Source organism: Pseudophryne corroboree, chromosome 6 (genome assembly GCF_028390025.1).
Source record: "Pseudophryne corroboree isolate aPseCor3 chromosome 6, aPseCor3.hap2, whole genome shotgun sequence".
In the NCBI taxonomy this organism is placed as follows: domain Eukaryota; kingdom Metazoa; phylum Chordata; class Amphibia; order Anura; family Myobatrachidae; genus Pseudophryne; species Pseudophryne corroboree.
This window is the reverse complement of record NC_086449.1, coordinates 270,659,184-270,673,851: the sequence shown is the minus strand read 5'-3', so window position 1 is coordinate 270,673,851 and position 14,668 is coordinate 270,659,184. Positions and strand designations below refer to the sequence as shown.

At 41.5% G+C, this 14,668-nt stretch overlaps 1 protein-coding gene across 10 annotated transcripts in view; it reads right to left on the bottom strand.

Annotated features, from left to right (window-relative positions):
• The window catches only part of FAM227B (family with sequence similarity 227 member B), a 1,159,103-nt gene that overhangs the window by 770,062 nt on the left and 374,373 nt on the right, over positions 1 to 14,668 (bottom strand). For all 10 annotated transcript variants that reach the window (XM_063926021.1, XM_063926018.1, XM_063926017.1 and 7 more), the window contains one exon: positions 2,700 to 2,826. In XM_063926021.1, the coding sequence (XP_063782091.1) occupies positions 2,700 to 2,826 (127 nt within the window). The remainder of the gene's footprint in view (positions 1 to 2,699; positions 2,827 to 14,668) is intronic.

The window sequence follows — 14,668 nt, the reverse complement described above, 5'->3', positions numbered from 1 at the left end:
GCATAAATGCCCCCACAGTGCCAGATACAAATGCCCCCACAGTGCCAGATACACAAATGCCCCCACAGTGCACCAGATACACAAATGCCCCCCACAGTGCCAGATCCACAAATGCCCCCCACAGTGCCAGATCCACAAATGCCCCCACAGTCCAAGAAACACAAATGCCCCCGCAGTGCCAGATACATATTGCCCCACACATGCCCTCCACCCCACTGTGCTGCTCATCCTGCTGCTGTGTGTCAGGGCAGGGGAGGAGAGCACAGCGTGCGCCTCTCCTGCCCCTTAGTGCTCCGTCCGGCGGCGGCGTGTCTCAGCTGTCAGGGGCCAGGTAGGGAGGAGAGCGCCACTATGTCGGGCGGCGGTGGCAGTGTGTAGGACCTCAAACCAGCCGCCGGTTCATGAGCAAATCAGAGCTCACGGACCGGCAGGGGTGGCTCCTGATTGGCTACCGGTCCGCGAGCTCTGATTGGCTCACGATCCGGCGGCTGGTTTGAGGTCCGGAGGTTCCCCAGCCATGATGTAAGTGTTAATCAGACATAATCAATGAATAGACAGTTTAGCTTTACCTATTACAGCAGCAGCTCTTTTGGGGGGGTTTGTTTTAGTTTGCCATCTAGAGCTTAGCAAATTGTCTTTGAACATTGCCTTGTGATCCATCACTCACTTGAAGCCCAATACAGCAGGTAAACGGTAGCATTGTGTTCAAAACTTATGGAAAACCATAGCACTCGCCGCCCAAAACCACCCCCACCCCCTTTGCGTGGAAAAAACAGTAAAATCACTTGTACACCTCACCGCCGACCACCGCCATCCCAGTTCCATCTCTCTGATATCCTCAAGAGTCACAAACAACGCACAAAATGATGCAGTGCACTGTCACACTGTACAGAGTATTCCCGCACACATAAGTAAAGAGGCGGAACACATCAGGCACTGAATTAGGCAGTAAGGGGAGGAGTGATGGAAGAAGCAGCGTGTGTCTGTGTGTTGGCTTGTAAATAACTTAAAACATTAATGCAATATAGCAATAGGGAGAATAAGTTCTGGAACTGACAGTTGGGAAACAAAAAGGAAACCCTTCATGTCCTTGGACTTAAATATAATTACATACAATTTATTAAAATACACAAACAGTATGAAACATTGACTATAAAATATGTAAAATAATATAATGTATTGCTGCCAATCCAGATTCCAGATTAACAAAGATATATAAAATTAACAATGAAGAATATACATGTATATGCTGAATAACCTGCTATGCCTACATACAAAGGGGTTGGACCTATTAGCCGCGATGATATTGCAGATGCGAATCATTGCACCAGCGGGCACACTTTATGGCGGCCCAAATACTTACTAAAGTGCTCACTACCCCATAGGGCTCCTAGCATTTTGGTGTGAATTCCAACAATTGCTTCCTTTAGTGGTTCAGGAAAAATGCCTGTCTGCAAAGAGCATTGAACTATTTTTCCAAATACAGGGTCAATTATGTTCATATACCCTATTAGAAGCTTGGTTGAGGCAGGTTATGGATCACAGGTAGTGGGACGCAACATTTAGGCAATTTCAGAAATGTATTTTACATCTATTGGGTCAAAGCTGGCTGGTTTACATTGGCAGGCTTGGAAACTTGGCACTCTTTTGAATGCACTGTGGGGATTCCAGTCTGGATGGAGGTTACTTTATCTGCAAAGAAGATAGCAAATTTGTTGCATCTTACTTGGGAGAGGGTTTCATTAGGCTGCAGGCATGCTGCCTTGCAAACCATCTCCACTGTATGGAAAAGCTAAGATGTCTATTGTTTGCTGGTGTTATCTCATCTGACAAAAACTCTGTTTTCTTACGGGTGATTGTGGATTGATATTCTTAATTCGTGATTGTGAATTGATATTCTTCAACGCCCCCTTTTCTTGAGCTTATTAACACTGTTGTCAACCCAGGGAGCTTGTTTGACAAGCAGCTTCCTGACTTTTTGCAAGTCAGGACTATGGACCGTATTCAATAAGGATTGCAATTTCTGCTAAAAAACAGTTGCTGCGATCAAATAGTTGCAGCCCAGAAGAATAAACGCCCATTGCAGAAATTGCAAATGCATCACAATATGCGGTCTGATCGCAAAACCATATGCATTTGCCAGAACATCGAAGATTTTCCCCATCTGCGCCAGTCAAAGTCATCCACAATTATTTTGACGCAAGAAGCTGGAAGTGGTCATCGCTAACGTCAGAGACCTTCCTTAAAAATGCCTGGGTATGCCTGCGTTTTTTCTGACACACCCAGGAAACAGCAGGTTTCTGTCAAACAGCGGCTGCATTATGATCAAAATCTGTAAGCAATTTCTGTTGCTTTTTTTGCTTGTGCGTGCGCAATGCAAATGCTGCGTATGCGCAGTTGTTCGATTATCAGCCAGATTGCAAACGGCAAATTTTGCAAACCTTACTGAATAAGGTCCTAAATTAGTAACAGCTATGTAAAGATGCACCGAATACCTACAATGTCACCCACATTTAAGAAATTCTGACTTTTAACTGCAAATTTGCCAACATATGCTTTAATTAAGTACTAAAGACATGATTGCACAAGGAAATAGAAAGTCTAGATACATTTTCATAACCAGTTGTTGTTTTCCCTAAATTAAACCACACTGTACCCAATGATTAAAATGGAGTTTGCAGAGAATGATTTGTACTTACCAGAGAGCCACTGGAAAATGATGTCTACTATTTCACTTTTAAATTCTCCATTAAATTGTGCATGAGACTCTGGAAATGCTTTGTAAAATGCAGTAAATACAGCTTGTGACAAGAAGTCTGGATAGATCTGCCAGAAAACAATTTTTTGTTACTGGAACCTGTTAATATTTTCAAGAAATATAAGAAAAAAATGCAGATTATCCAAGTAAACAGCACTAAAATGAAAATAAAAAAAACTTGGAAGTTAAAAATTACATATTTTTTGGATTTGTAGAATTGCTAAAATCTGCTGTAAATAGCAGATTGGTATACATAGCAATACAAAATGTCACTACCACCTATAATTTTTTTGTTATTACTTTTTTTTTAAGCACAGTATTTTGAATACAAAATAAATACATTTTATTAATATTAAAAGTAAGATTAGCTTTCCAGAAAGCATACCAGATCTCCATAACTATAGAAATAGAGAAGGAAAGTTTATCTAAAAATATAAAAGGGGGATAGACAATTGGAAGGGTAACCTGAAAGTTGGAAAGTCTTTGCCAAGACAATATAGGATGCTGAAAAAGGATCTTATATTTATTTAATTATATAGGGGAACAAATATTATCAAATAGGCTAACAGCATTATTAAGACATTTAGAAAAATGTAACTACTTTGAAATGTTCTAATCATGGGTTTCAAGTGATCATAAATGGTTTCTCAGTGTCTCTCAATGTGCTTGTCATAAACTCCATATCATGAACATATAATTTTCTACTAATTCAAGAATACAGATAATGAGGGTCTAGAGATTTCTATTTGGAAGTGATCAGCAGTGCCGTAACTGGGTGTGTGCCGATGGTGCCTTGCCCACAGCGCACATGCACTGAAGGCGCACCATCGGCAGCACCCCCCCCCCTCACTCCCGCCCTCCGCACGGCTGCAGACGCTGTCCACTTGTTCAGTGATGCCATCTGCCTCCCGCCGGAGCCGCCCCCCTCCCCCCCACTGCCGCGATCTGAGCAGAGCCAAAGCCGCAGCCACTGCTCTCTGTACAGCGCTGCTGCGCTGCCTTTCTCCCGCCAGCCACTGGAGCCAACTCTGAGCGCCACATTCCCCCACCACACTGCCGTGCTCTTTGGTCTCCGAGTCCCGCTGATGCCTGCCTCTCGCTGCTGCCTCTGCAGAGGACTCAGGATCATGCCGCAGCCACCAGCTCCCGGGCCTGCCTCCTCTGCCGTTGATGCCGGATCACAGGTGAGGGCGAGTATAACTCTTTCTCTCTCTCTCTCCCTCCCATAAAAGGGGGACTGCCTGCCACAATGTGTAAAAAAAAAGAAAAGAAAGGGGGACTGTCTGCCATGATGTGTAAGAAAGGGGGACTGCCTGCCATGATGTGTAAAAATTGGGGACTGCCTGCCATAATGTGGAAAAAATGGGGACTGTCTGCCATAATTTGTAAAAAAAAATATGGGGACTATCTGCCATGATGTGTAAAAAAGGGGGACTGCCTGCCATAATGTGTAAAAAGGGGGACTGCCTGCCATAATGTGTAAAAAAAAAGGGGGACTGCCTGCCATAATGTGTCAAAAAAAGGGGGACTGTCTGCCATGATGTGTAGAAAATGGGGACTGCCTGCCCTAATGTGTAAAAAATGACGACTGCCTGCCATAATGTGTAAAAAATGGGGACTGCTTGCCATGATGTGTAAAAAAGGGGGACTTCCTGCCATAATGTGTAAAAAAGGGGAACTGCCTGCCATAATGTGTCAAAAAAGGGGGACTGCCTGCCATAATGTGTCAAAAAAGGGGGACTCCCTGCCATGATGTGTAAAAAAGGGGGACTGTCTGCCATGATGTATAAAAAAGGGGGACTGCCTGCCATAATGTGTAAAAAATGGGGACTGCCTGCCATAATATGTAAAAAATGGGGACTGCCTGCCATAATGTGTAAAAAAGGGGGACTGCCTGCCATAATGTGTAAAAAAGGGGGACTGCCTGCCATAATGTGTAAAAAAAAGGGGGACTGCCTGCCATAATGTGTCAAAAAAAGGGGACTGTCTGCCATGATGTGTAAAAAATGGGGACTGTCTACCATGATGTGTAAAAAAGGGGGACTGCCTGCCATAATGTGTACAAATGGGGGACTGCCTGCCATAATGTGTAAAAAAAGGGGGACTGCTTGCCATAATGTGTAAAAAAAAAAGGGGGGACTCTGCCTAGCTAATGTGTAAAAAGGGGGACTCTGCCTAGCTAATGTGTAAAAAGGGGGACTCTGCTGCTGTAATGTGTAAAAAGGGGGACTGCTGCTGTAATGTGTAAACAAAAAAGGGGGACTCTGCCTGCCGTGTTGTGTAAAAGGGAGCTATGCTTGCCGTAATGTGTAAAAGGGAGCTCTGTGGCCACGCCCCTTCCCCATGAAGCCACGTCCCAATATTTTTGACGCGTCTGAGGAGCGCACTAGCACTTATTCGTATATTGGGGGGGCGCCGATGCTGTTTCTTGCACACAGCGCTAAAATGTCTAGTTACGGCACTGGTGATCAGGCAAATGGTTACCAAGTAATTGAGTCTTATCTATTAACAGGCATAATTTCAGATACCTTAAGATGAAAGGGGGAGTAAATATAATTCAGGCGAGTCTGGAAACTGACATCAAACAAAGTCAAAGTCCAGAGGATGAAGGATAAATGGAGTTAAGTTTGGAGGAGATAAAATGCCAAAGGTAACATGTTTTAGAAGCATTTTAACGCATATCTCACGCTTCCATTTCACATTGTTGCCTTTCTTGAGCCAAGTAGAAATTAAAGTATTGTACAGTACATGTTGCCAATGATGATGAACAAGCAAAATAAATTGTAATAAGGTATTAGGGCGGAGACAAGTCCCAAATACATACTGGAATATAATAAGCTGCAATTGAAAACAGAGGTGGAAGTTGCACGGGCCCCCCTCTTTCAGAGAGTCCATCGCCAACTACACTACTGATCGGATCACTGATGATGATCTGCTCTTCTTGTCCCTGCCACCTACCTGCATGCACTGCTCTTACAGCTACTTACTGTCTTACAGTGAAGGTAAAAGTCTGAGCAGGTACATTGTGCAAACTCTAGCTCCAAGGGCTGCAGTTTCACGTAGAGTAGGAGATGAACGGGGAGTCTGCACTGCTGCTAATATAAGGTTGTCCCTTACACATAGAATACAGTCCTGTTGCACTGTGAACAGCATAGCCAACAGCAGAGTATGGAGCGCGGGGTGAGTGAACCAAACATGTTGGGAGCTTGAGGAATGAGTGTTACTTAGATGAAGCTACTTAAAATCAGTGTATAGAGAAGAACACCTACAGTAAACTTGAAAAACATAAGTAGAGGACTAATTAAAGATGGTTATTATGGACAGTGAGTTTGTTTAGCAACATTATTTTATTGATGCTTTCTTATGGGATGCGGTCAAGATGCCGGCTGTCCGGATCTCGGCAGTCGGAATGCAGAGTGCAGATGCTCGAATCCCAACAGGGTCAGGAGACCGTTGCATCCAGACTAGAAGTATAGCGGGCAGGGGGAAGGGGGGCTGGTGTCAGGTCTATGTGCCAGCTGGGGGGGATGGGGGTTAGGGTTAGGCTGCATTTTTAGCCATATATTGTATTTCTGATACAGCCATATTTATAGGAGTCATTTTGCGCATAGTCTGTCCCACTGAGGAGATAAATGAAATATACCTAGTATTATCATTAAGCCGTATGCTGGGGATGTAGTCATTAGTTCGACAATTACAATGTCAACATTCAAAATGATGATTTAAAAATGTGGACAGTTATGATGTCGACTTTGTGAAAAATGTCAACAGCCAACATTTCAACATTCTCAGTCTTCTTTGTACATCTGATACATTTATGTTTCTATTTGTTATTTATTTTCAAGCCATACTGTACATTTTAGTGAGTAACAATACAAGTGGGCGGGAGAAGGTATGATTTTTACATGACAGGAATAATAAATATACTATATATATATATATATATATATATAGAGAGAGAGAGAGAGAGAGAGAGAGAGTATATTAGTGATAGATAATGTAGCATTTTCTATCACAATTAGCAATTAGATCGAGTAAGAGCTGAAGCACATTTTTGAAGATCGAAAATATATACACATATACCCGCTATTTTAAATATACAATTCACACTGCGCTTGTATATGTGTCAGTGGCTTCAATAAAACAAATGCAGTAAAATTCTAAAAAAGAAGCGCTTGTAAACTAATTATGAACGCTCATACCTGTGGAAAAATATGTGTTAATAATAATGTGTACAGCTCTTTTAAGAACTTATTAGTATTGGAGGTATTTTGTTATTTAGTATGTGTAGAGGGTCGGACACATCCGACTTCCTGTTTTAATTTTTGAGGAATAATAACGTTTTTTAACTATAAAAAGTGACCACCAGGAGACATCTCGATCCTAGACAAATGGCTTGCAAGCCCGAAATGCCTTGGAGAGAGCAAACGGAGGAAGGAGATGTGGGAGTGACGTCATTGCCAAGCGCCACGGACACCGCAAGAGGGTACCATAGCTGGGAAAACAACAGTGAGCCGCGGCTAGCGGCTCACGGAAGGTAGGGCGAGCAGGGACAGATAGATTGATACCGTAAGCACCAACAAATCCCGGACGAGATAACGGAACCCTCTACACCTAATAGATAACAAAATACCTCCAATACTAATAAGTTCTTAAAAGAGCTGTACACACTATTATTAACACGTTTTTTTCCACAGGTATGAGCGTTCATAATTAGTTTACAAGCGCTTTTTTTTTTAGAATTTTACTGCATTTGTTTTATTGAAGCTGCTGACACATATACAAGCGCAGGGTGAATTGTATATTTAAAATAGTTTATTTTATTGATACTGCTGCTAAAAATATGCAAAGTTACATCACACACCCGGGTAGGGAAAAACTTGCAGATATATTCACAATAAATAAACCCCCACCGGAACCTGAACCTCAAAATGAAGGTTTTTGTGCACAATTCCTAACATTAGAAAAACATTACAATTAAAGAAATAAAAAATTGGTGGGACGTTACAACCCTTAATAAGTACTTGGAAATGGGACTTATACCTAGAGGTCTCCGTATGCAAAAAACTCCCACCTTCGAACCAATAGATCCGAGTTTCTTCACAAAATGGCATCAAACTCTGGACAACTGTTCACGTGGCCTCATTTCATTAATAATAGAGGATAGGAAAAGGTCTCTAGAAATTCTAAGTGAGAAAATCCAATTAACAGAAAAGAAGTTTGAAACTTTAAAAACGATGCCGGATTATATAAATTTAATGAAATTAACTAATTCCAAAATGGAGAAATTGGAAGATGAAATAATACAACAGAAACAAAGAAAATTCTATAGAGACCATCAGGAGAATACCTTGTTTTCAAGAACTGAATGAAGAAAAAGTGGTGTTCCCCTGAACTCATTGAAAAAGAACGCAGACAAACGGGAAACTTGAAACAAAAATACAACAAAAAACCAATGATGCATCATACAGAGCAGGAATTCAAAGGAACGACCAAAACAAGAAACAAAGTGAACCCCTGATACAACAACATCATCAGACACCAGTACAGAGAAAGAACTATCTCCCTTATAATCCCAGAAATTTCCAGTATGATCGTAAGGACAAAACAATCCTTAGAGACATATTCATTTAATCAAGGAAGGGAAATTGCAAGGAAGGAAGGAAGAGAAACGAATACCAGGCTCTAATGAAGAACTTTGAGACCAACAAAACACAAAAAAACGCCATTACCAAACATGGGAAGAGGTCACTCTCAATAGAAGATGATGACAATGTGGATTTTTTAGGGGATCTTTTGGAGGAATCACAACCCCCAGATTGGAAGCCAACTCCATGACAACAAAAACAAAACTAATGGCCCTGTCCCCAGGAGAAGGGGTGTCAGGGGTGGGAAGAAAAGGAATGACAGAGAAATGACACCTAAGATGAGTAAAGATCCAAAAGAAGAAGGAATTTACAATTTGAGCAAAAAATAACTGACAATACATCAAATAACATTACTAAGGAAAGGTTTAAAATGTTCACCACATTTGAATGCAAATTACTTTGATATGTTTATTGACACCCAAAAATTCCTAAGAAAATTATGCAGTAAAAAGTTTTTTCAGACAAACCAACTAATACAAAAATAACAGATTCACAAGATCCTTTCATGCATAGTCAGTACAAACCAACATCAACCTTTTTCCCTTCATATGTAAAAGGTCCACACATATAGACATTTCAAAGATTAGTAGAAAAAGATATTCAGAACATCACAGTAAATATGAAGAAGAAATATAACTTAACAAAGGAAGAAAATCAGGCACTTCAAGAATTAAAGGAAGACAAATCCATAATCTTGAAAGCAGCCGATAAGGGTGGAGGCCTAGTCATAATGGACAGAGAACAATACCAACAGGAAGTCCTAAAACTATTGTCAGATGCCAGTACTTGTAACATTTTAAAAGGAGATCCAACAAAAGTATACCAAAGGGAGTTACGAGAACTCCTAGAAGAGGACTTATAAATTGGAATTTTAACAAAAAAAGAAATAGATTACATATACATCGAATATCCAAACATTCCTACCTTTTACCAACTGCCGAAGTTACACAAAGACCCGACAAATCCACCTGGGCGCCCAATAGTTTCGGGAATAGGATCTCTATCATCACATTTAACTCAATATGTGGATTCGTTTTTACAAAACTTGGTTCAAGAACAAAAAAGTTATCTAAAGGATACTCTTCATATTTTACAACTGTTAGACACAATCGAATGGCAAGAAAATTATATTCTGTGCACTTCTGATGTGCGATCATTATACACATGTATAGATCATATGATAGGATGTGAAGCAAGTAACTATTTCCTGTTAAAAGAAACAAATTTACCAAATCAAGTAAACTTTCTTATTAGCTGTATACATTTTGAATAAAAAATATTTTTGGGACCAAGACATTCTACAATCAAGTGAAAGGAAATGCTATAGGTTCCTCCTTCGCACCTAGCTACGCTAATTTATTCGTGGCTAGTTGGGAGGAGGAAAAAATCTGGAATAACAACCCATTTGGAGAACATATAGTCATGTGGAAAAGACATATTGACGATTTGCTGATTATATGGAACGGTCCAGAAAATAGACTCACAGAATTCTTAAAATACATGGAGAACAACACCTATGGATTAGAGTTTATATCTACGGTCAGCAAAGACATGGTAACATATCTAAATTTAGAAAGTTTCATTCAAGCAAACACTATCAACACAAGGAACCATATCAAAAAGGTTAGTGGGAACAACATGCTGAGTTACACAAGCAACCACCATAAAAACTGGCTCCAAAATATTCCAGGGGCCAATTTAGACGAGTCAAGCGAAATTGTACTCAGGAAGAGATGTTCTATCAACAAAGTAACAAGACGATGGAGAAATTTGTGGATAAAGGCTATGATGTTAAACAATTGGAGAAAGAGATTAAGAAAACATCAACCATGGACAGAAAAGGTATGATCCAATATAGACATAAAGCTTTCAGACAGCCTTTATCACTCAGTTCAACAGCCAGCAACACCAATTAGAAAACATCCTACGTAAACATTGGCACATTTTACTATTAGATAGACAACTGGCTTCGTACATCAAAAGATAAACCACAAATCATATATACAAAAGCAAAAAATATTAAACAAAATTTGGTCCAAAGTCATACGAAAAACAGATATAGAAAACCGACCAAAAGATAAAGGGAATTACTACTGCTTGAATTATAAAGCTTGTAGGACCACGAAGAATAACTCTACATGACCAGTTACAGAATTTAAATCAAATGTGACCAATAAAATATATCAAATAAATTAAAAAATCACATGTGAATCTGAGGGAGTGATTTATCTCCTAGAGTGTCCTTGTGGATAACAATATATTGGACAAACCAGGAGGAAATTAAAGGTTAGGATATCGGAGCATATATATATATAATATATGTAGAATGTAGATATTGATATAAATGCTTTTTTATTATAAGGTCTATTATTAATGTACATATTATACATATTAAGTAAATTCACAAACGCCATACCAAGTTTTATTAATTCATTAAAAAAAAACCATATAACATAGGTTATTATTAGCACATGGTTGCCACCATTTTTAACTACATCCGACTGGTTACTTCCTGTTTTAAATTTTGAGGAATAATAAAGTTTTTTAACTATAAAAAGTAACCATCAGGAGACATCTCGATCCTAGACAAAGGGCTTGCAAGCCCGAAACGTGTTGGAGAGAGCAAACGGAGGAAGGAGACTCGGGAGTGATGTCATTGCTAAGCACCACGTACGCTGAAAGCTGCAAGAGGGAACCAGAGCCGGGAAAACAACAGTGAGCCGCGGCTAGCGGCTCATGGAAGGTAGGGCAAGCAGGGACAGATAGATTGATATCCTAATGTATAATAAAGCACCAACACAACCCGGACGAGATAACGGAACCCTCTTCACCTACTAAATAACAAAATACCTCCAATACTAATAAGTTCTTAAAAGAGCTGTACACACTATTATTAACACGTTTTTTTCCACAGGTACTGTATGAGCGTTCATAATTAGTTTACAAGCGCTTCTTTTTTAGAATTTTACATACAGATGGGTCCACGGTTATCTTGGCTAGTTTGCTGCGCCTAGGCACAACATGGTCTATTAACATAAACCCTTCAACTATTGTTCTCAGCTGCAATACAATACAGAGAACAATACAGCAGGGGATTATCATTACAGCAGGGGATAAAGTCCGACTGCCCAGTCTCAGTTAATCCTATTATAGGTCAAGATAAACATGGACCCATCTGTATACCCACTATATTTACCTCTATGTATATGTGTGCTTAAAAATAATACTGTTTACATTTAAAGGCAGATAGTACGAGTGGAGAAGAAGCCAAGAAACACAGTACCAGTACCATCTTTTGGCTTAATAACCAGTTTTGGCTAATTAAAACATTTTAGAAACAGTTATTCAAAATCTGGAAGTTACTATAAATCTTATATCAACTTGTAGCTACAGGCCAGTAACAGGTCTTAAAGTGGTCCTGGAGAGGTGGGGGAACTCATTTACCCCGCCACCTACCCTCCCCTCCCCTCACATTAAGCAGAGCTAGGGCCAATGCTAGTGTTTTCGGCACCCCCCTCCAAACTAGAAATTAGTGCCATACTTTATAAAGGGACATTGATCTCACAAAGGAGCAACATGGTCACATAATAGTACCCTCCTGGTTAATATTACACCACATAGTAATTATTCAGGTTACATCACTCAGTAGTGTCCTTTATTCACATTGCACTACACAATGGTACCCTCTATACATGTTATGCCACACAGTAGTGCCCCTTAGATACAATGCCTACAGTTGTGCCCCTTACACATAATGCCCACAATTACACATAATGACCACAGTAGTGTCACTTATACACATAATGCACACAGTAGTATTGCCACTTATATACAGAATTCCCACAGTAGTAGTGACCCTTACACACAATGCCCACAATAGTAATGCCCCTTACACACAATGACCACAATAGTAGTGTCCCTTACACGTAACGACCATAATAGTGCCACTTATACACATAATGCCCCCAGTATTGATGCTGCTTATATACAGAATTCCCACAGTAGTAGTGTCCCTTACACACAATGCCCACAGTGTGCCCCTTATTCACATCTCTGCCTCTGTCACTCCAGCAGCTCACCGCCTGTATCCCTCTAGCATCTCCATGCCCTGTATCCCTCCAGCAGTTTCCCCACCGTTCTTGTCTCTCCAGCCCCCTTTCATCTTGTCTTCAAGATGCACAGAGGCTGCTCCTCTTCATGGCACTTCTTCACTTCAGCAGCGGTGCCAGCATGATATCACATACACCCTGCTGGAAAATCTGTCCTCCCCTCTCATACATTTTGCTACAGGCCCCGGGGGAGTTGGGGACTAAGGTCACGTGACCACCCTCACTTCTCACAGATACTAAGTTGGTCGAGCAGATGTCAGGCAGCTCTTATGGGACTTTGCATGTCAGGATGTCTGGACAGCACCTAATTTACTTCCACTGCCACTACTACAGGTGCATGGTAAAGTGTGGTGTGCAGTATAGTGTAGAGAGGCAGGCTCTGTGTGTAATGTACAGTCAGAGTGTGTATAGGGGAGGGAACAGTGTCAGTCAGTGTTAGGGTCGTTTCTAGGCAATTTGGCTCCCAGTGCCAGATTTAAAAATGCATACACACACCCTCAGAGGCGCGCGCAATTCCAGCAAGGGGATATGGCCTCTCTAAACTGGGCGTGGCCTCACCCATATGGGCGTGGTCTTGCTTGAAAAGACTACCGTACACCCCAGTTTTTAACCCTGCACCAACAAATCACGGCCACCACAGGGGGGGGGGGGGGGGGAATTCCACCACATTAAGCACCACACAGTACTGTACCATATTATGCCACACACCACAATGCCCTTGATACATGATGCCCTACAGTAAAGCTTCTAATTACTTTTAAATGAACTGCTCGTTGCCAAGGGTTTCACGCACTGGGTGTCATGCTGGTTGCCATGGGTTTCATGCTCTGGGAAGGGTGTCATGATCGTTGCCAAGGCTGTGTAATGCCAGTTCTCATGGCTTTGTAATGCCAGTTGCCAGGGCTGTGTAAATTACACAGCCCTGACAACTGACATTACACAGTGTAATGTCAGTTGCCAGGGCTGTGTAGTTCTTTTTGGTGTGTTCATTGTGCCTGCCTGCCATCATCTCTCTTCTCATTCTCCCGGCCCCCGGCCTGTTTGTCAAGTGTCCTGGCTCCCCCTCCTCCCCATCATTACTACTCCACTCCGGGGGTGGAGTTTCATGTAATGACGCATTTGCGTTGTGACGTCACGACGGAAGTGCATCATTAGGTGAAACTGCGCCCCCGGAGCGGAGTAGTAATGATGGGAAGGAGGGGGAGCACCAACAGCCACGTTGGGTGACCCGTGCGACTGCATGTCTCGCCCATCGCAAAAAACAGCTCTGGTCAGTGAGTGTAATCTGCAGTCTGAGTATTGGGGAGCAGAGGGGGGGAGCGGGAGTGGCAGTTTGTGAGTGTAATCTATGGTCTGTGTGTGTGCTTCAAATTGGGAATATACCTGTACTGTTTTACAGAATGCATTATAAAAACAACGAACACATGTTTAAGAGGCACATTGGTGGAAATTATATGTGTGTGTGTGTGTGTGTGTGTGTGTGTGTGTGGCGTTATGTGTTTATGTGGCTTTACAGTGTAGTGTAACGTGTATAACACTGGTTTCCAAACTCTTCTGAATCAGGGCGCCCTAGAGTATCAGAATGTTTTGCACAGCACCGTGGGCCAAAAGTTTCTTATTGAGTAATTTAGAAAGAAATATGAAATTTAATATTTATATGTCATCCTTAGGTTCAGTTATGTGGTGAGGGACAAGAGTTGCTTCTGTTTGTCCACATATGTTATGATTGGCAGCTACCAGCACTGGTTTAGCCTATTACATTGACTATAAATAATTTGAATTGCTCATGGACACCCATCCAAGACACCCTGCAAGTGTCCCGAGGTACCACAGGGTGCCACTTCACACAGTTTGAGAACCACTGGTGTATACACATACTTCCCACCTGTCCCTATTTTTATGGAACAGTTATGTTTTTTGGGCACTGTCCCACCCGCAAGCTGCAGTGTACCGGGGTGGGGTGTGGGAGCTCTGCAGTTGCGAGGCTCTGCAAAGACCGGACAGCTGCAAATCCATTTGCAACTCACTCACCATCTAAAGTTTTTTCCAGTCTGTGCTTAGCCTAGGACTTACCCTTACAATGCGAAAGAAACAGGATGATTGGGCCGGAACGGATGTTACACATCCTCCCTAAAAACTTGGGAACGCCTGCA